This window comes from Dreissena polymorpha, chromosome 4, assembly GCF_020536995.1.
Source record: "Dreissena polymorpha isolate Duluth1 chromosome 4, UMN_Dpol_1.0, whole genome shotgun sequence".
Lineage (NCBI taxonomy): Eukaryota > Metazoa > Mollusca > Bivalvia > Myida > Dreissenidae > Dreissena > Dreissena polymorpha.
The window spans coordinates 75,340,021-75,359,869 of NC_068358.1; the positions used below are offsets into that span (position 1 = coordinate 75,340,021).

Below are 19,849 nucleotides of genomic sequence, written 5' to 3' on the forward strand. Positions count from 1 at the left end.
GTTTTACTGATATCCTTGTTTTAACAGTTCAACACATTCAATAACAAAACTGATTTAATCTAACTTGTTTTCTTTAATGGGCATGTTTGCAGGAGCTGACAAAACTGCGAGAGGAGAATGTGTCCATGGCGAAGGACATGAAGAAGATGTTCAAGACTCACATGAAGACCAAGGCGCGCATGGAGGAACTGGTGTCTGCAGAGAAGGCAGCAAGGCTACTGGAGAGAATTGCCATGCTGGTAGGTGGACAGGCCACTGTGTGAAAAAGATAAAAGCTCCACTTCGGAATACTAAAAAAATAAAGACAATATCATACTTACTACGTACACAAAAAATGAAGTAATTTTCAACTTAAATTGGAAAGAAAGTAAAGAAAAAATAATTGGGTATGTTTCTTGCATTGCCAAAAAAGTTAACACCTGCGCAATACGAGAAGGGTTTGTGTTTTTATACACCACACTAGGAATGATAGGGTGTATACTTAAATCAACCAAGGGCGTCAGTCTGTCTGTCTGTGGATGGAGAGGTTCTCGTACACCTTTGAACATTCAAGATTTAAACTTGCCCACATTGTTCCATATGATATGAAGATGATCTCTTGGTATGTGGATAGAGGACCATATCTTAATCCTGTGACAACTCAAAAAGTACTTAAAGCAATTTATTATGTGAAGTTAGAATAAGACACCAATCGTTTAATAGACATAATTTTTGGTGATTTTGTTCACACAAAACTCCATTTCATGTGCTTTATTTATACCTTTTCATTAAAAATTCTGTTTTTGATCATTACTCTGTATTTCTAAACTGATTTAATTTATTAATTCATCTTGAGATTTAGAAAGAATCCATACAGACACTCGTTTTTGTCTATTGATTTTTATGATGAATTATTTCTCCAGGTGTCTAACAACATTAGCCCTGGGGGACTTCTGTTTTGTTCTTGACAAAGCTTGTGTAAAAATAATTTTAGTAACTCTTAGTAACTCTTTCTACTTGTGAGTTTAAAGGTATTAGTCATGGTGTACTCTGGTGACCTTTGGATAATATTGTGGTACAGTAGTCGTAGTTACATTGTGCACCACAGTAATATGATATGATCCGCTCTCTGGGAAAACAGGGCTTAATGCCTGTGCGTAAGGTGTCATCCCAGATTAGCATCCGCAGTCCTTATAGGCTTATCATGGACGACACTTTCTGCGTTAATGTGTTTTTCATATAAAGGAAGTCTCTTCTAAAGAAAAGACCACTTTTGGTTCAAAGTGTCATCTCTGATTAGCATCTGTGGAATGCACACTTTACGGACATGCATTAAGCCCTGTTTTCCCAGAGCAAGGCTAATATCAATCTCATTTTAGATCCATGAGATCCACTTGGAGGTGCCAGCGGCTGCATGGAAGGTCAATGAGAGGCTGGAGGGCACACTTCCAGAGGTCAAGGCCACCAAACAGGTGCTGGATGAGAAACAGGCAGCGTACCAGAAGTGGCTGGATAAGTACCAGAAGAAACATGGCAAGGCACCGGGCAAGGAAGACAGGTTGGTTATAAAGCTTATTTTCTGGTCCCAGTGGTTGTGGGGGTATTGTTTTTTTCTGCTAGCTCAGTCAGTGGGCGGAGGGTGGGGGGAGGAATTATATTTCATTTTCGACAGTTAAGAAAATAATATGTTCATGTTGAACTCAGTCTTAATTAAAATATGCTTGTCGATTTATGTTATAATTTATCTCTGAACAGTGCCAGATTGCACATTGTGTCACCTAATTTTCAAATGTTTAATCACAAAATTGGGTCCCATAATGTACTGTACAATTTACCCTTCTGAAGGATGGCATATGTTTTTGTCTTTAAAAATGCTAACACATTTGTTTTCAAAACTGGCCAATTGTTTAAATTGAGGTTTTAATTATATTAAATTATGGGATATTTATACATACAAAAAAGCAGTGTAGCCAGTTATTTATATGGTAGGGTTCATATGCATGTATGGGCGAATGATACCACACCTGCAGCATGGCAATAAATGAGCACAGAACTTATAAGGAGGTCCATTTAGAATGCTGGTTTGTGGCTTGGACCCAATCATTGGTGTATATTTGATTTACAGTGTATGTTTTATGCTGAATATTCACAATGTTAGAAGAACACCGTCAGTTAAAATGTACAAGTAATTGCAGGGCGTTTTAAAATGTGTTACATAACATTGTGGTTGATCAATGTTTTGTTTGCTGCATGCCCAGATTGGTATCCTGGAGACCTATCACAATCAAGGAGAGTGTGATGATGAGATTGTACATTGGGTAAACATAGTGTTCCTTACATGTGTAATGTCTAACAAAACATGTTTATGAGAAGGGTTTGCGTTTTTGTTTGCAGGTTTTTTGCTGGTCTTATAATTCACCTTTGCAAAAAAGCTTGTTTTTATGAATTTTAATTTGGTGCCATGCGTTTATTTTACATAGTTATTAATTGTTTGCAGTTATTTGTGTGATATTTTATGTTTTAATGAATGTGTTGTATTTTACCACAAATCATAACGGATTATCTTCTTAAAATATTTGTCATGTTGTCTGGTATTTAGTCAGAAGTATATACATGTATAAGGAATATGCATGTTGTTTGATTTTTTTGTGAGACCAAACTTGTGGCTTACATGGTTACAGAAATACTTGAAAACTAAAATCTTCATCTTGCAATTACTAAAAGTTACTTAATCTTACTAATAAAACTTATGGAGAATTTTCTTACTTGGACATCATTGACCCAAAAGGGGACTGCAGTTTTGTCTGTGGCAAAGAAGTTGAATGACCTAAATGTGCAGATGATCATGACGAAAGGAATAATGGGTGCAACAAAGTTGAATTATGGCCCTTTAGAATATATAGTCCAAGTTATTTTGTTCATTCAACTCCTCTTGAACAATCTGGTAGATCTCACTTTAACATTTTGCAGTTAAATAAGCTTAATGTGAAGATAATTGTGCAGAATTATTGGGCTTTGTCTGTTTTACCACAATGGAATATATGGTTGCAAAATAATGTGTGTTTTTTTCAGCTCCTCTTAGTGCTTGGGAATTTTTCTCAAACTTTTACAACTGAATTACCTAAATGCATAGATGATTGTCAAGAAAGAAATTTTGACTTCAACCAGATTTGGCTGAATTATGGCCCTTTGTTGTTTTTTCCACTGCAGAACATATGGTTTCCAAACATGTGTTATGAGGACATCAGTGTCTGTTGCTCATTTCTAGATTGTTTTTTAATTTTAAATCAACACAAAAAACAAACAAAATAAAATAAAATAAATACAGGTTATATCCTTTAAATATGATTGCACAATTTTGTATTTTATTTTGTAAATTTTGAATTTAGTTTTTTGCAGATGCGATGTAAACAGTACAAAAATATTGACACATTTAAGTCACTTAACCGTTTCCCACTCAGAAGCAAAGTGAAAATGGCTATATGCAACTGGCATGAGACCAGAAGGGCTTGAAAGTAACTTGCATGTTGTTCAGATTTTATGCTGTTTGCTGCTTATCAGTATCTAAAGGTTGAAAATTTAGTCTTTAAAACTTAATTTGTATCTATTTAGAAAGGCCTTTAATTTAATTTGATTGTATAAGGGATCACAAATTAGTAAAAAAGCGTTGTATCAGTGGTAAAGGGTTAATGACTGTGGGCCCTAATTGTGTGCATTTTGTTCAAATTTAAGTCACTTTATGATTGTGGGTCCTGATTGTGTTTTCCCATTCAGGGATAAGGAAGGGGAGGATATTCATGATGACTGGGAGCAGGCCAAGTCAGACTACAAGGACAGACACCTGCACATGTCTGCTTTGAAGGTCATGCAGACTGGAGAGATATCAGAGGATGTGGGTCGAGATGAGACCGAATCTAAAGGTCAGTTAATCATAAAGGGAAGATTATAGCTTCTCTCTGGGAAAAAAGGACTTGATTCATTTGCGTAAAGTGTCGTCCATGATTAGCCTGTGCATTATGAACAGGCTCATCAGGGACAACTCATTCCGCCAAACCTGGATTTTAGTTTAGAAGAGAATTTATTGAAATGAACAATGCCATAAAAGTTATGGATAAGCATGTACAAACTTGTTTGGGATGCCACTTTACGCACATGCATAAAGCCAAGTTTTCCCATAACACAACTTATTTGAGGAAGATAAAGATCAACTTTTGGCCTCCGTTTTTATTTAATCATAATTTTAAAGGATAAACTGGAGCTCACATTTTATAAAAAAAAATTATGCAATATAGGGAGCAACATTTTTTTATATATTTTTACCTGTGAAAGAAAATTAAAGGTGCAGTAAGGGGCACAAATACAACAACTGACCATCAACTTAGAAATAATTACATTCCTACCAATCAATGAACTAAAGCTAGCTATTTTTAATCAAGCTTAGCAATTTTTAAGAGATCAGTGTCTGGTTTTGTTGTTTTAACCTACTAATTTTATTTTGATTGCATTGGAAGCCTGTGTGCTTATAGGCACCTTTTTTTGTCCATTTCTTTGAACCAATGCCAGGTGTTTTAAAAAAATATTAGAAATGCACCCTGAATGGGGAATGAATCTGGGACCTTTTAGTAACAATACAAACACCAAATTCAGAATGGCATTGTGCACTCTAAATTTGTGAGAATGTTGATGTGTTTACCTATGCTTATAAAGTACAATTCCTATCTGCTGTATGTTCAAGCAGCATTGCCATCTGTATTGTTCTGTTTCAAAGAGTGTCTGAAGGAAAGAAGTTTTGCTTTATTTCTTAGTCATATTTTGGCCATGCATGTTTTGATCTTGATCTAATTTCTTTAAAAATTATGTGTGGCCCTAAATGGCAACTTTTAGTTATTTTCTTAAAAATAGTTGCATTGGATAATGATTAAAGGACATTTATCATTGTTGCTAGCATAAGTATATTCACTTAGTATGTGGAAGTGCTTACATTGCCAAAGCTTTCCCAGAAGAACTAAGTTAACTGGTGCCTGGCATAACTGAATGTTGTTGGAAAATGGCAAATCGATCTTTAATGAACTCTCTCAGATTGGCTCAGCTTCCTCGGAAACGTGTAGTTGACGTGAGTAATATACTGTTAAAAACAGAATGATTTTTTTTTTAAACCAATCAAAATGATAGCTTATTGAATACTTTATCAGCTGAGGTGGAGATAGCAAGCCTGGAGAAAGCTTTGGCTGTCGCAGACAACCGATTGATTGACCTGGAGGCGGCGAACAAAAACGTCGCTAATGACCGCGACCGATATAAGGAGAAGGTTGAAGAGCTGGAGAAGATGCTAGAAGAGTCGATGAAGCAGGTCGAGCTCAATGCAGCACTGCTTGCTGACTCACAGAGCACTGCCGTAAGTGGTTAGACTAAAGATAAACAAAGAACTTAAGTTCAAGAAAACTCAAGAAAAATATTCTCTAATTTTAAACATGTTCTTCCTCTGTAAACTATATGGTACTTAATGTCATTTATCTTTAACAAAGTATTGAACTAAAATAAATGTTAATGAAAAAATCCCAGTGGTAAGTTTTCAAATAATGTAAAAGGCTTTTCAAAACTATAATTCATATTAAAAGATAACATAGAAGTGAAGTATTTAATGCAGTCCTAGGGCTTTTTGAATTATGATTTGCAGTTATTCTATGTCAATTAGAACAATTACCTTGCTGAATTTGAGAAATATCTTCATAAAGAAATACAATTAACCTTTATTTTAACCCTTTACAGCTCAGGAGATGGATAAAAATGGCAATATGCAACCAGCATTAAACCAGAACAGCCTGCGATTAACTGTTGGAAATGAAGCCTTTAAAACTTTTTAAAGCCTTTTTAAATCTAGTCCAAAAAGGTCTTGATTTTTTTTCAAAGGGACTACAAACGTGTCAAAATGTGTATCCAAGTACTTAATGTTTAATTAATACAGGAGTTTTAAGTTGTTTTTTACTGACAGGAGCTGACAGAACAACTGAATGACCTGCAGAGGAAGTCTGACACGTTTGAGTCAGAGTTGATGCAGGAGCGGATGTCTCACGTGAACACAAGGGATGAACTGGAGACTCTACGAAAGCAGCTTGGCACGGCCAAGGAGGAGGCAAACAACGAGAGACAAGGGGTGGAGACCCGCCTAGCTGCCGTCAGGAACGAGATGGAGGCCAAGCTGAGCATCAGGGAGGAGGTAAAGTGAACATGATCTGCATTCTGGGGAACTGGGCTTAATGCTTGTGCGTAAAGTCCGCACAGGCTCACTTGGGATGACACATTCCCCCTTATCTGAATTTGTACAAAGAAAAGAATTCCTATACACGAAAAATACCATTGAAGCGGAAAGTGTCGTCCCTGATTAGCCTTTGAACATACATTCAGCCCAGTTTTTCAGAAAAGAAACTTCAATGATGATGGCGTAGATATGTCATATTTAAGAAAGAGAAAATCTCACTAAGGGTCGTTCAAGATTAAACTGTTCAGTTTGTTTAATTTAATCAGGGACAACACTTTCCACCTAAACTGGACTTTTGTTTAGAAAAGTCTTCCTTTAAACAAAAAATCCATGAAAGCGGAAATTGTTGATCCTGAAAAGCCTGGGTACACTGCTCAGTCAAATCTGGGACGACATCTTACACACATGCATTGAGCTCAGTCAAATCTGGGACGATATTTTACACACATGCATTGAGCTCAGTCAAATCTGGGACGACATTTTACACACATGCATTGAGCTCAGTCAAATCTGGGACGACATTTTACACACATGCATTGAGCTCAGTCAAATCTGGAACGACATTTTACACACATGCATTGAGCTCAGTCAAATCTGGAACGACATTTTACACACATGCATTGAGCTCAGTCAAATCTGGGACGACATTTAACACACATGCATTGAGCTCAGTCAAATCTGGGATGACATTTTACACACATGCATTGAGCTCAGTCAAATCTGGGACAACATTTTACACACATGCATTGAGCTCAGTCAAATCTGGAACGACATTTTACACACATGCATTGAGCTCACTCAAATCTGGGACGACATTTTACACACATGCATTGAGCTCAGTCAAATCTGGAACGACATTTTACACACATGCATTGAGCTCAGTCAAATCTGGGATGACATTTTACACACATGCATTGAGCTCAGTCAAATCTGGAACGACATTTTACACACATGCATTGAGCTCACTCATATCTGGGACGACATTTTACACACATGCATTGAGCTCAGTCAAATCTGGGACGACATTTTACACACGTGCATTGAGCTCAGTCAAATCTGGGACGACATTTTACACACATGCATTGAGCTCAGTCAAATCTGGGACAACATTTTACACACATGCATTGAGCTCAGTCAAATCTGGGACGACATTTTACACACATGCATTGAGCTCACTCAAATCTGGGACGACATTTTACACACATGCATTGAGCTCAGTCAAATCTGGGACGACATTTTACACACATGCATTGAGCTCAGTTTTCCCAGAACGTGGCTCATTTTATTATCTTATGCACTTTATTTGTAATTAAAAAATAAAAATACGGTTTTTATGTATTCATTCTTTAGATTATTGGCATATTGATGTTAGCATTTATCTATTATTGAGTGATAAGCATGGAAAACTACTAAAACTACTATACTTTTTGCCTTTAAATTGAAAATGGTGCTTAATGCTTTGAAGTCCACACTTGTTAAACAGTTGTGACACTTTCCTTTTATTGTTTTGTTTTTTTCAAAGCAAGTCTCTTTTTAACAAAATCTATTTTAGGTTGAAAGTGTCATCCATGATTAGCCTGTGGGGGCTGCATAGGCTAATCTGGGATGACACTACAGGCACATGCATTTAGTCCAGTTTTCTCAGGAGCAGGCTCATATTTGTTCAATCTCATCATGTGTTTTTATGCCTGTCTATGTAGGAGCTTCAGGGCCTCAAGGACAGGAATGGCAAACTGGAGGCAGAAAGACTGTCCAAGCTTCCTCCTGACACTGCAGCAGAGCTGAGAGAAATGCAGGATAAACTGGTATGACAGTACAGACCCATCTCAGTGGTGATAATGTTGATAATCTTTCTTCCCAATGTCTTGTTGTTTACAAGCTTAAGCATTGGTGAAGTCTTACCTTAGTAAATTTTTTAGGAGATTACTTTTATAGTCCTTTGTACATTAATAACTGTTCTTTATCAGCACAAATAATTCATTATAAATCAGCAGATTTCAGATTTTGTAGAAAAAGTTCATTCCATTAATCAAAGGCAAAATTTTACCTATGATACATTTTTTTTAACCACAGGATAAAGGTTGTTTCAGAGCATGTATGAATGTGTCGCAATTAATCATTATTCACAAAATTAAAACATATTATACATGTGGCTAACAGCAATTATGAAAAGTAGAGAAGAAAAAAAAATCATAATTTTGCCAATCTTTGATGGAGATGATGTAAGCCATGAGCAGGCCCAGCTTGTCAATTTGTTTTTATGCCCCCGAAGGGTGACATATAGTTTTTGAACTGCCTGTCAGTCCGTCCGTCTGTCTGTCCGCCCGTCCAAAAACTTTAACATTGGTCATAACTTTTGCAATATTTAAGATAGAAACTTGATATTTGGCATGCATGTGTATCTCATGGAGCTGCACAGTTTGAGTGGTGAAAGGTCAAGGTCATCCTTCAAGGTCAAAGGTCAAATATATGGCTTCAAAGCGGCGCAGAAGGGGGCATTGTTTTCTGACAAACAAATTTCTTGTATAATTATATTTTTTAATTGTTTTTATTATCTTACTGTGATGCATAATAAATAATCACTTGTTGGACATCCCATTATAGATAAGATTATAGTTATAAAACAACTAATTTATAATCATAGAGTGTATCACTAAACTAACATTTAATGTTTGGATATCAGTTTTCCTGTGTGAGATTACATCAAACCTTTCAACTACTTCATTTCTAGAAACAAGTTGAGCAGGACTCCAACAGTTCCAAGTCTTCGTCTGCTGCACTGGTTGCCAAGGTCGCGGAGTTGACCTCTGCCCTTGATGTGACCTCAAAGAACCTGGAGACCACACGTGCTGCTAACAGGGAACTGGAGGTCAGTTACAAGTATTGTTAATGGCTTCAATACTGAAATGAGCCGTACTCTGGATATAAGGGGCTAAATGCATGTGGGTGAAGTGTCGTCCCAGACTAGCCTGTGCAGTCCGAAGATGCTTATCAGAGATGACACTTTCCGCCTAAAGTGGACTTGTGTTTAGAAGAGACTTCTTTAATACGCAAAATACCATAAAAGCCGAAAGTGTCGTCCCTGATTAGCCTGGGCCCGTATTCACCAACCGATTCTTAGACTTAAGAGTAAAGGATAGACTTAGAACCAAGAAAAATGTGTTCAGTGTTTGAATATATATAGGACTCCACTGGTGATTATGTCATTAACAAAATGTTCTATATGAAGAATAATACAGATAGAGATGTTTATTGCAGAGTTTGACTCAAAATTAAAGAAATTCTTGAATATTCTAATTTAAAGTATTTTCTTTATTCTTAGACTTTAGTCTAAGAATTGTTTGGTGAATACGGGCCCAGTGAGGACTGCACAGGCTAATCAGGGACGACCCTTTGCGCACAAGCACACATGCATAAGCCCCCCTAATTCTGGAGCAAGGCTCAAATTAATTAGGTTGCATTGATTCAGGGATATTTTGTCCACCTAGTTCTCATCAGGTCTTGGGTCAATCCCCCACTCATGGAGCATTTTCAAGATATTTTCTTAAGCCACCAAATGCTGGCTCTAATAAGGAATTAGAGACATGAGAGAGACTCAATAAGCCTTATGCTTTGAATGCAATCATGCTGAAATAAATGTGTTTATACTAAAATCATGATTTCAATATGCAGCAAACTGTCATAAATTAATGCCAGGAAGTTAAGGAGATAATCATTTATTTGTAATTTTTTCTTTGTTAATTTTTTTGGGGGAGGTTGAGAATTATTACAGACCCTAGGTTTTTGGAGAGATATGGATGAGTTGTTGTTAGTGATTCAAAATCTTCAAATGTTGGAAAAGAAATTTAAGGTGTCTGAAAACAGAATAAATATGGTCACCTAAATGCTTAGGTTCTCTGAGTACAATTATTGTTAAGCACACATTTTGACTTTATCTTGATACAGGTGGAATCAAAGTACAATTGCCATTAGCTTTCTTATCTGTCAATATTTCAAGTCAGACTTAATTTAAACTTAAGAAGTTCCATAGTCTTGGTGTGAGATTTCAGTCATTAACCCCCACAGGGAGGGGGGTACATTGGTTTGTGTCACTCTTTTTGGCAAATTTATTCATTTGTTAGTCTCATTTTCTGCATAAAATGTACATGTTATTCGGAGCAAACTTCTTCCTTATTTCTTAACCGATCATATTGAAATTTTAAATCACTTTGACATGTAGATGTGCAAGACACATTTTCATCACCAGTGACCCACACATTGCTGACTTATTTAACATTACTAACAAACTGATGGGAGTATAAGAGATAGAGATGCAAGAGGTTACAAAAATCATAAACCGGTTAACCTTTTTCCGTAACCGGTTATTAACTGGTTAACGGAAACGCGTTAAGTAGTGAAAATGATTTAGAGTACGTAAAGAATGGCATACCGCTCGAACAGCTCTGTAGAAACAAAAGTAATTTCAAATTTGATATCGCTTGCGTTGATGACATGCGTTTCGTAATAAAATGTATTATACAATTTATTTTAATAATTTTGTAAATGTATGCTCTATATTTTATTTATTTTTCCTGCGTAAATTCACAGGAGTAAAAAATTAAAGAACTACACAATGTTCATTTTCACGTGTTATTAACTTATTTATGGTTGGGCCGCTTATATTACGTTCTCGTTGTATCGCTCACAAAAATGGTGTGTTTCTTTGTTCATTCTGTTTTAATTTTTGAAATTCAAATTGGCTTAATATGGAAATGTTTTTTCCTTTTCAATTCGACGTAAAGTGGGTCATATGTGTTCAAAGAATACGCATCTCTTTTTATTCGATAATTGAATATTTTGTTGTTTGCATTTTAGCGTTTGTAGCCAAAGTAGTATCGTTTGATTTTAATTATACAATTAAAAAATGCGTGTTAAATAAAGGACACAAATGCAAATTAAATCAATTTTGAACGTATGTAAGTTGAATATTGAATATAATCAGTACATGTATTTAATAGCGAAGTAACAAAGTATTATGATCTCAAATACTGATAGTTACGTATGTTTGTTAACATACCATAGTGCGCAAATTTTAAGCAATTACACAAATACTAAATTCAACGGTTTTATTTTATTTTAATATTTTTAATTGTTGTTTAATTATTTAATTATTTAATAATTTGCTTTCTTAAATAAAACTTGCATCGGAAGGTAATGGTGGAATCGTTGGACGTAAATTATCATAATGATATTTATTTTGATAAACAAAAACGACGTTAACTCGTTATGATTTTAACTACGAATGCATTTCTTGATAAAATTGTTACTCATGAACATGGCATTTTCGCGAGCAATCAGTGTTGAATATTGGAGCCATCCAATGTCTCTACTGTTTTTTATCGCGAGTTCAATAAACGTGTCAAATACGTGTAGTGTTTTTCCCAGGCCATTCTAGCGTGGCGAAAAGCCATGCCGCCCTCCCGGATCGCCACTCTGCCCTTTTCAAAGGCCAATTTCGCCACGCGCCCTTCTTTTCAAAGGCCAATTTCGCCACGCGCCCTTATCGATAACATCTTTATTGCCTTACGATCTAACTTGGTCCGCAAAATCAGCTTCCTTGATTGTCTGTGATGCTCCAACTGTGCTTGATTTACTCGAGAAACGTCAACGTCTAATCGACAACATTAATCGAGTAGATTTAATCTATTACAGTGCCCGATTTATAGGTAGTCAAACTGACTGCTCCAAAGCTGTGAATTAGTCATGCGTTAATAACCCCGTGTCAGTATCAATCGATAATGCCGGAGGCTATGTTATACCAAGCGCACTTTTCGGTCGGCAATGTGTACTCCTCCACGATAAAATCATTACTTCGGAGACTTTTGATGAAAACTCGATGTTATTCTCGTGGCAATTGTGCATTGCATGCATTATTCAGTTATATCAAAACATATAATTTTACGCATAATTACATTTAAAATCACAAAAAAATTTATTCTTTATCGTTTTTGTCTTTAAGAAAATTAGATCTAATTATTAAAATAATTACTGAGACGTATACTAATTTAACAAAATGTGAATCGCGTATACGATTTAACGTTGCTATGCGCACCTGTCGCTTACATCATTTGACATTTTATCAACATGGCGGACTATACAGAATTAAATTGTGACTCGGCAAAAATGGCAAATAACGTCGTAGACGATCGAATTAACGATGGAGATTATACATTAAGAAGGAATTGATGAAATGTCTGTGATAATCAACGAAGCATAAAAATGTTTTAGATAGCAACAACATTATTTATTTATTTGTAATCGACTCAGTGGATGTATGTCACGGAAACGAGTGTTTGCATATTGTTAGCGATCAATTTACTCGCAATGTTATTTTAAACAACTGTCAAGATTATTGTTAGAAAATGAGATAAGGCAAACATGGTTGTATTTATATGTTAGTGGATCTGTGTATAATCAGATTCATATGCATATATTGCTTTATTATGTTTGTCGTGCTGTACAGTTTATTGAAACAGCATGGAACTTAAATGTACATTGCAAGGTAAATATATTAATATAAATCATAGTAAGTTAAAAACATCTATAACCAAAAAATGTGCTTGTTTATGTTATTTTTTCCACAACTGCTTCTGATGCGATTACATGTTTCCCCGTAATTCAGGTATTTCGGGAACGTTTTTGCCCTTTTTTGCCTAAACTGCGCGTTAAAATGCCCTTTTTGAAAGTAATGCGCCATGCCCCTTTGCCCTCCTGGGAAAAACACTAACGTGTTCGCTAAAAGCTCCCACTCACCGCAGTTAGCTAGTTAAATTTTAGCGAGTCAAAAAAAAAACAATAGTGTCAGTTATCAAAATGTACCCCCTATTTGTTATCACAAAGGTATTGATTAATTGCTTTATTACATTGATTCTTGACATGTTATTTTTTACCGTCGATGGTGTGACATGTTGTTTTAACTAGTGGCCAGCGCAAGTTGGCAGTATGTCACGCGAAAAAAGTAACATCATGCGAAATATTCCATGAAAAAAAAAAATCAAATATTTTTTCCAGGTTAACCTTTTCCCGATTATGTAACCGGTTAACTGGTCGTTTTGGTAGGTTAACCGATTAACCTCTTGCATTCCTAATAAGCGATGTTAGTGACACATCTCTAGTTTTATTCCTTATCATCCCAGGCAAAGGTGAAGGCAGGTCGCCATGAGAAGGACCTGGAGACCAAGCGTGTCTCCAAGCACATGGAGGAGAAGCAGAACAAGGCCGCCAGCGAGGACAAACAACGCATCGCTCTCCTCGTAAAACGGGTCAAGGAGCTGGAGTCAGCTGCCGGGAAAGGAACGGTGAGTAGCAGTGGGCTCCCTTCACTAGCTTACAAAGGTTTTTTACTCATTATTAGAATAGTGTCACAGTTGCTAGGGCATAGCAAGCCCTCCAAGGAGGTGCAGGCATATTTTAGGAGGTCCGGGGTCATTCCCACCCCCAATTCATGAAAAAAGGCCGTATCGGACGCAGATGTATTTGTTCTCATTATAGTTTTTAAAATTAAACTAGTCGTTTTGTTTAAAACATTTTTAACATATATACAGTTTTGGCAACAGATAGCAATTCAATTGCATAGCTGAAGTTTGGTTAGAGGAACTGCATATTCTGACTCTCGGTAGAGGAAAAAGTGTTGGATTACTTTTTCAATGTCCACTACACTTGACCGGTGGATATAGAGCACTGCAAGCGCTGTAAGGCGATCCTCGCCCATGGTAGAGCGAATGTATTTCTTAATACGCTTCATGTTCATAGAGCTGAATGAAAGCTCCCAGGATGCCGATATTGCAGGCATGGTGAGCAATTCTGTGAAAATATTTGATGTTTGAATTCTCTAGGCGTAACCCCCATAGCCTTCTAATTTTGTTTTCATTTTCGGGCCTTTTATTTTTTCGATTGTTCATAATGGTGTGCAGGCACCTGCCTACTCTGCCTATGCATAGCTAAGGGCCTGAATTGTGTGATGTTGATGTAAATGTTTTGTGATTTGTGAAACACAGTTGTATGATTTGAGTGTCACAGTTGTGTGACTTTGGTGTTGCAGTTTTGAGACATGTATTTTGTTTTTCATATGTATAATTTGAATATATTTATTTTATTCAAGAAAAGGAAAAAGCCCTTTAAGTTGGTAAGATGTCAGACTTAAGTAAGAGTTAAGGATCAGCATTGTGGTATTACTGATTGTTTGTGGAATTGATACGAATTGTTTTTGTTTAATTGCATGGTGTGAACAGTATGATGTATGTCAGTCTCCAATCAAAATAATTAACAATGAGCAGGACTATTTTTATTTTATATTCATTACATACCAAAATGTTCTTGTTTTATTATGTTTAGTAATAGTACCACAAATTATGCCAGTTTTGTAAAAAAACACAGATATAAAATGACTGTCTTTAAAAAATCTGCTGATAATTTAAGCAATGTTCTTATGGCTTCTATGTTTCTTGTTTTCAGGGTAAGAAAAAAACACTAATGTTTTATATCCAAACACTTAATGTGACCAACATTTTATTAATTGCAATGTTCAAGAAAATGAAGAGTATTTTTGGCTCCTTAAGTTGTATGTGAAGTTTAAATCGATATTTTTTGTTATGCATGTATGCTTTTATTTTGCTGAGTGCTGAATTATATGCAATGTGACATTTGCCAAATTACATTTGAACATTTTCTGATTGGTTTTATTTTGGTGTGTAACATTTTATAGGGTCCTCTACTCAATTTGTTCAAATCCTTCCCCTGGCTTTTAAACTGGACACACCCAAGGAACCACATGGTTAATAAAGACATAAATAATCTTCTCTGAAACAAAGTCTGAATGCTTTGATATCTGTAATTGCATCAGACAGAAGTCCTGTACAAAATTTGTTAAAATCATTCCCTTAAGGTCAAAACTGGGCTCCCCATGGGTCACATGGTTTATACTTATAAAGTATTTTTTTAAATAAATATTTGTTTAAACTGTTAGCGTAAAGACGTTTATATTATGTGTGTATTTTGTACAGTGGTCCTTTACTTTATTTGTTCAAATTATGCCCCTGTAGTAAAATCTGGCCATTAATCATTACTAAGAAGAGTGATCTTGGCCTTTTTGTTTTAAATTGTGATAAAATAACTCACAAACAACTATTTTTGAATTTATAAAATGCAAAAATAACAATACTGAATTTGAGTCTTTTAAATACAGTTTTGTGTAATTGTGAAAAATTTTTTGATTGAAATGTATGAATTCATTCAATAAAAGCAGAAATATGTTAAGCAGAATTTGCATGTCAAATGAAAAAACTGGTTGTAAATAATATATATGACGTAAATGTATTTTTCAAGATTTGAAGACAAAAGCATTGATGTTGTCATGTCTTGTTTGCAAGTACCACCATATGCAATATATTCTTTTATAATTTTATATGTTTACTAAGTTTATTTTACCTTTTCAGCCAGTGGTTGCTGCAGTAAGTACAATTTCTTCACAGCCTAATTTTCCTCAAATTTATTAATGCTTTTATTTATTGGATCCATATGGAAAATATTGCATTCTTACATTACCTGTCAGTTTATAACATTGTTTTTGTGAAGGTACATTCAAATGATTTTGTTTTAATGTTTACAGTAGTCTTGCTACTATCATGATACAGCAAGAGAATTTAAGTAGCAAATACATTCTTGTTGAATAAAAATGTATATTGGTGCTAGATAATCTATGAGTACAGTGAACCCGCATTTATCCGGAATTTGATAGTCCGGAAATCTCGTGATCCGGACGAAAGTGAAGGGGAACGGATTTATTATGCAGTATTTTATCCCGTAAAGTCCGGAATCTCGCGTTCTGGATCCGGACTTAGTTTTCGGGACACCGATCTGTGTATTTAGCTGTAATTATGTCTCGTTAATCCGGATGCTTCCCAACATGGGGGCTTAATCGCCCATCCTGCCGTATAAACAAAAGTGCAATCACTGAGACGTGAAGTATTGTTGTTTTAGGCTTAATGGCCAACCCGTCGTTTAAACAAAAGCGCGATCACCAAGGCTTGAAATATTATTGTTTTTAGGCGTGATAGCTAATAGGCGTGACTAAACATGATTCGACTCGGACTTTAACCTTTAATTGATGACGGCATTATACAATGCATCTTAAATGACACACTTGGTTACATGTTTGATTTTCTTTGATGTCTTTAATGAGCTGAACACGCGACAAATTAAGACGCTGTTTACAATCTGACTGTCATCACAAAAAACCACTGTAAATGACACGTTAATTCAGAAAATTTAACATTTTGCTTTATTCACAGTTTTGTATTTTACCAAAATAAAAAGATGATGTTCTGCGTTGAAAAGTAAATCCCACTTATACTGTTATAGTACGCACCCCATTCGATATTTCGCTGAAGCTATGAATCAAGAAACGTCATGTCAACGCCTGCATGCAAGCTTCGTCGGGTAGAAGTCTGTGCCAGCGTGAAGAAACAGATCTGCCAGTACAAGGCTGACCAGCCTAAGGCCACAATATGACATTAAGTTGTATGTTATGAGAAAGAAACGTCCCTTGAGTTGGGTAAGTTTACTATTGGAGACATCCTAAAAATGAAAGATAAGTGGATTTCCGAGAGCATCGAAAACAGCAGACATTGCACTCCTAAACACAAGCACGTCCCTTAAAACAGCCAGCGTTCACTGGACCAGCTTTGGAGAATGATGACTGCTCTTCAAGACTGAACCATCAATGAGTGCCGCCAAACAAAAGTCACGGATTGTTTTACGAAAAGAACTTGTTATGCGTGAAAAGTTTTGCTAAGATTATTTAAACAATCCATTTAAAACGCATCGAACGTTACATGTCGTTATTTTATTCATTTCAACAGTCTGTTCTATGAGAAGGGTTATAAATAAAGATATTAAGACAGTATCATAGTTTTATGTTTTATTTTCATTTTGCCTTCAACACCCTGGATTTGTAACTCTGTGATGTCACCAGCTTACAGCTCGCGTTCAACCCATCGAAACGTCTTTTCACCGCGGCAGTATCACACGAGATACAGGCAGTCCTCATGGAAAGTGTATACAGCAACGAAATATCAATTCAATACTAAGCTATCAACGCTTACTAGGGCTGTAATGATACATTCGAATATTCGAATTACTCGAATATGGCTGTGGACGAATCGTATTCGTTATTCGCCACCTCCCGAACCGAAAATTTGACGAATACAAACAACGTGGTTTCGAGTTTGAAAGTTTAGTCATCTAATCTTACCTTACAAATGAAGGTTCATACAATAAACCCCTATAATATTTAAAGTTTCTTCTTACTATTCCGGCATTTTTCATCATGTTTACCCCACCCACTATGTTACACAGTCAGTGAGATTATCAACAAAAATTGCGGGCAAAGGTTGAATATTAACGACATTGAATTGAAAAATCTTAATATTAATGTTTACAATGTATTTAGGTAAATACGAGAAATTTGCTGCTCAAACATACACACAAAGGATTAGCAGATGGAATTTCTTTTTCTTGTTCAATACTTTTTCTATTGTCACACTGTTTTTATTCAATATATTCAATATATCAAATGAGCATATGTCAGATAGGTGACATTGAAATATCATCTACATCACCTATCTGGCATATGCTCATTAAAAAAAATGTGAATGGGTACTGTCACTAATGTGTCAACTGTTGACTCTTAATTGTTCTACTCAAGGATTTTATTGGTACTAGTCATGTTTTCTCAAAAGTTTCAAAACTGTGTTCAAAGTTTAAGCAGTTCTATTCAGTGTTTTGTTATTTCAAAGTGTTATATTTCATATTTTCAGTATGCAATGATACTCAATTAATCAAATTGACAAATACTCATAGTTTCATACTATATAATGTCATGTCAAGTTGTCAGTATTACTTTTGTTCATTGAAATTCATTTTCGCAAATAAATATTCGTATTCGCCAGCTTGTATTCGTGATACGTATCGTATTCGTCACCTAGTGTATTCCTTATAGCCCTAAAGCTTACTGTGTGATGTATACGTAATGTGTGTACATGTACTAAAATTCGATACGCTTTTTTGTATTTAGATTGTTTCACAACGTTTGATTTTTAAAAACTATATACAGTAGAATTGCAATAACTGGAGCTGGCGATTTCTCGAAAACTGGCGATTATACGAGTTTTAAAGAAAGTCCCTAACACTTTTCTTTAATTTCTTTATAAAAATACCCGCAATAATTCAAACGTGCGATTTTCGATAACTCGAGGATGTGTGCTGGTCCCCGAAAGGCATTTCACACCTAATGAAATGGCAATTATTCGAAGAAACTTTCTCGTCTGGTCAGAGCTAACAATATTTGAGTTGTGAAAACAGCGCAATCAAGCAGACAAAATACGGTTGATTAGATGTGAAGTTAGTCGCAGTTTGAGAAACACTGCAAATTGTCATCCTTTGAAATGCAGATAAAAGCTACACAGTTATAATGATAATTTAATAAATACCAGCAATTGATAATGATGATAAAAAGTATGGAATAAAAGAGCGCGTAGCAGATAATACATCGGAATCTCTTAATTAACTGAATGCCTTCTTGTCATTTGCGCTGCATCATGGCAACACAGAAAGAAAATAGTCTTACAAATTGTCAAACTCCTGAGCAACCTAATGAAGGACTTACTTGTGGGGGGATAGCTAGATCAGGAAATATTTTTGATTATATATGTGTTATTTGTGTATGCTGATTAAATTAAATGAATAAATGATCATTCGTATAGTTTAGTTTAGTACTGTAACCTTAAGCGATTTTTACAAAACCCTTTCTTTATCTAGCACCGTTTTGCATGTAAATAAGAAGTTTGCGGTCAGAAATTAAGCATCACCAACCGAAACAGTGAAAACAAATAACACCATGGATTACTCGAAACCTGCGATTACTCGAGCATCGAGGTCAGTCCCGTGTTACCTAGAGTTATCGCAGTTTTACTGTTAATGTCTGCGTAACAAGAAAATATCATTCTTGATGCGAAATAAGTATGTAAATGTACATAAACATAAGGATTATGTCTTAAGATAAATATTTAAGTCTCGAAACGGCACTGGTTCGATAATACAGAAGATACGTTTATACGGAAATTTCTGCCGGAACGGACATGTCCGGATAAACGCGGTGTCACTGTATATATTGAACAAACCCAAAACACAACATCTTATATAATAAAGCAAACAATGAAACATCAGAACCTCTGAGCAGGAGGGAAATTTGTGTGATAACCGTCTCAGAATGGTCATTTAATAGCCTTTGGTATAAAACCTGTTTGAGGACAAGCTGAGACTCATGTAAAGCAATGTGGCTCTGCACAGGGGGCTGCAGCAGCAGGTGGGGCTGATAAGGGCGAGGTGTTGAAGCTGCGTCGTGAGATCAAGGACCAGGCAGCGGAGATCAAACGTCTTGAGAAGGAGCTCAAGCTGGCCGGCCCAGGGGGCGCTGCTGTCTCTGCCAAGGACGCTGTGGCCGAGGTGGGTTGGTGGTAGCCTAACATGTAGGCTGGTGCCTCTTATTTTGTATGGTGGTGTAATAAGAAGGTA

The 19,849-nt window shown here is 35.9% G+C and overlaps 1 protein-coding gene across 3 annotated transcripts in view; it reads left to right on the plus strand.

Moving 5' to 3' along the window:
* Positions 1-19,849, plus strand: part of LOC127880308 (restin homolog) — a 105,150-nt gene that overhangs the window by 34,904 nt on the left and 50,397 nt on the right. For 2 of the 3 annotated variants that reach the window (XM_052427670.1, XM_052427672.1), the window contains 10 exons: positions 93-239; positions 1,359-1,537; positions 3,754-3,899; positions 5,172-5,374; positions 5,972-6,196; positions 7,939-8,043; positions 8,970-9,107; positions 13,414-13,575; positions 15,712-15,726; positions 19,625-19,780. In XM_052427670.1, the coding sequence (XP_052283630.1) occupies positions 93-239; positions 1,359-1,537; positions 3,754-3,899; positions 5,172-5,374; positions 5,972-6,196; positions 7,939-8,043; positions 8,970-9,107; positions 13,414-13,575; positions 15,712-15,726; positions 19,625-19,780 (1,476 nt within the window). The remainder of the gene's footprint in view (positions 1-92; positions 240-1,358; positions 1,538-3,753; positions 3,900-5,171; positions 5,375-5,971; positions 6,197-7,938; positions 8,044-8,969; positions 9,108-13,413; positions 13,576-15,711; positions 15,727-19,624; positions 19,781-19,849) is intronic. The other variant, XM_052427671.1, reaches the window with a different exon arrangement.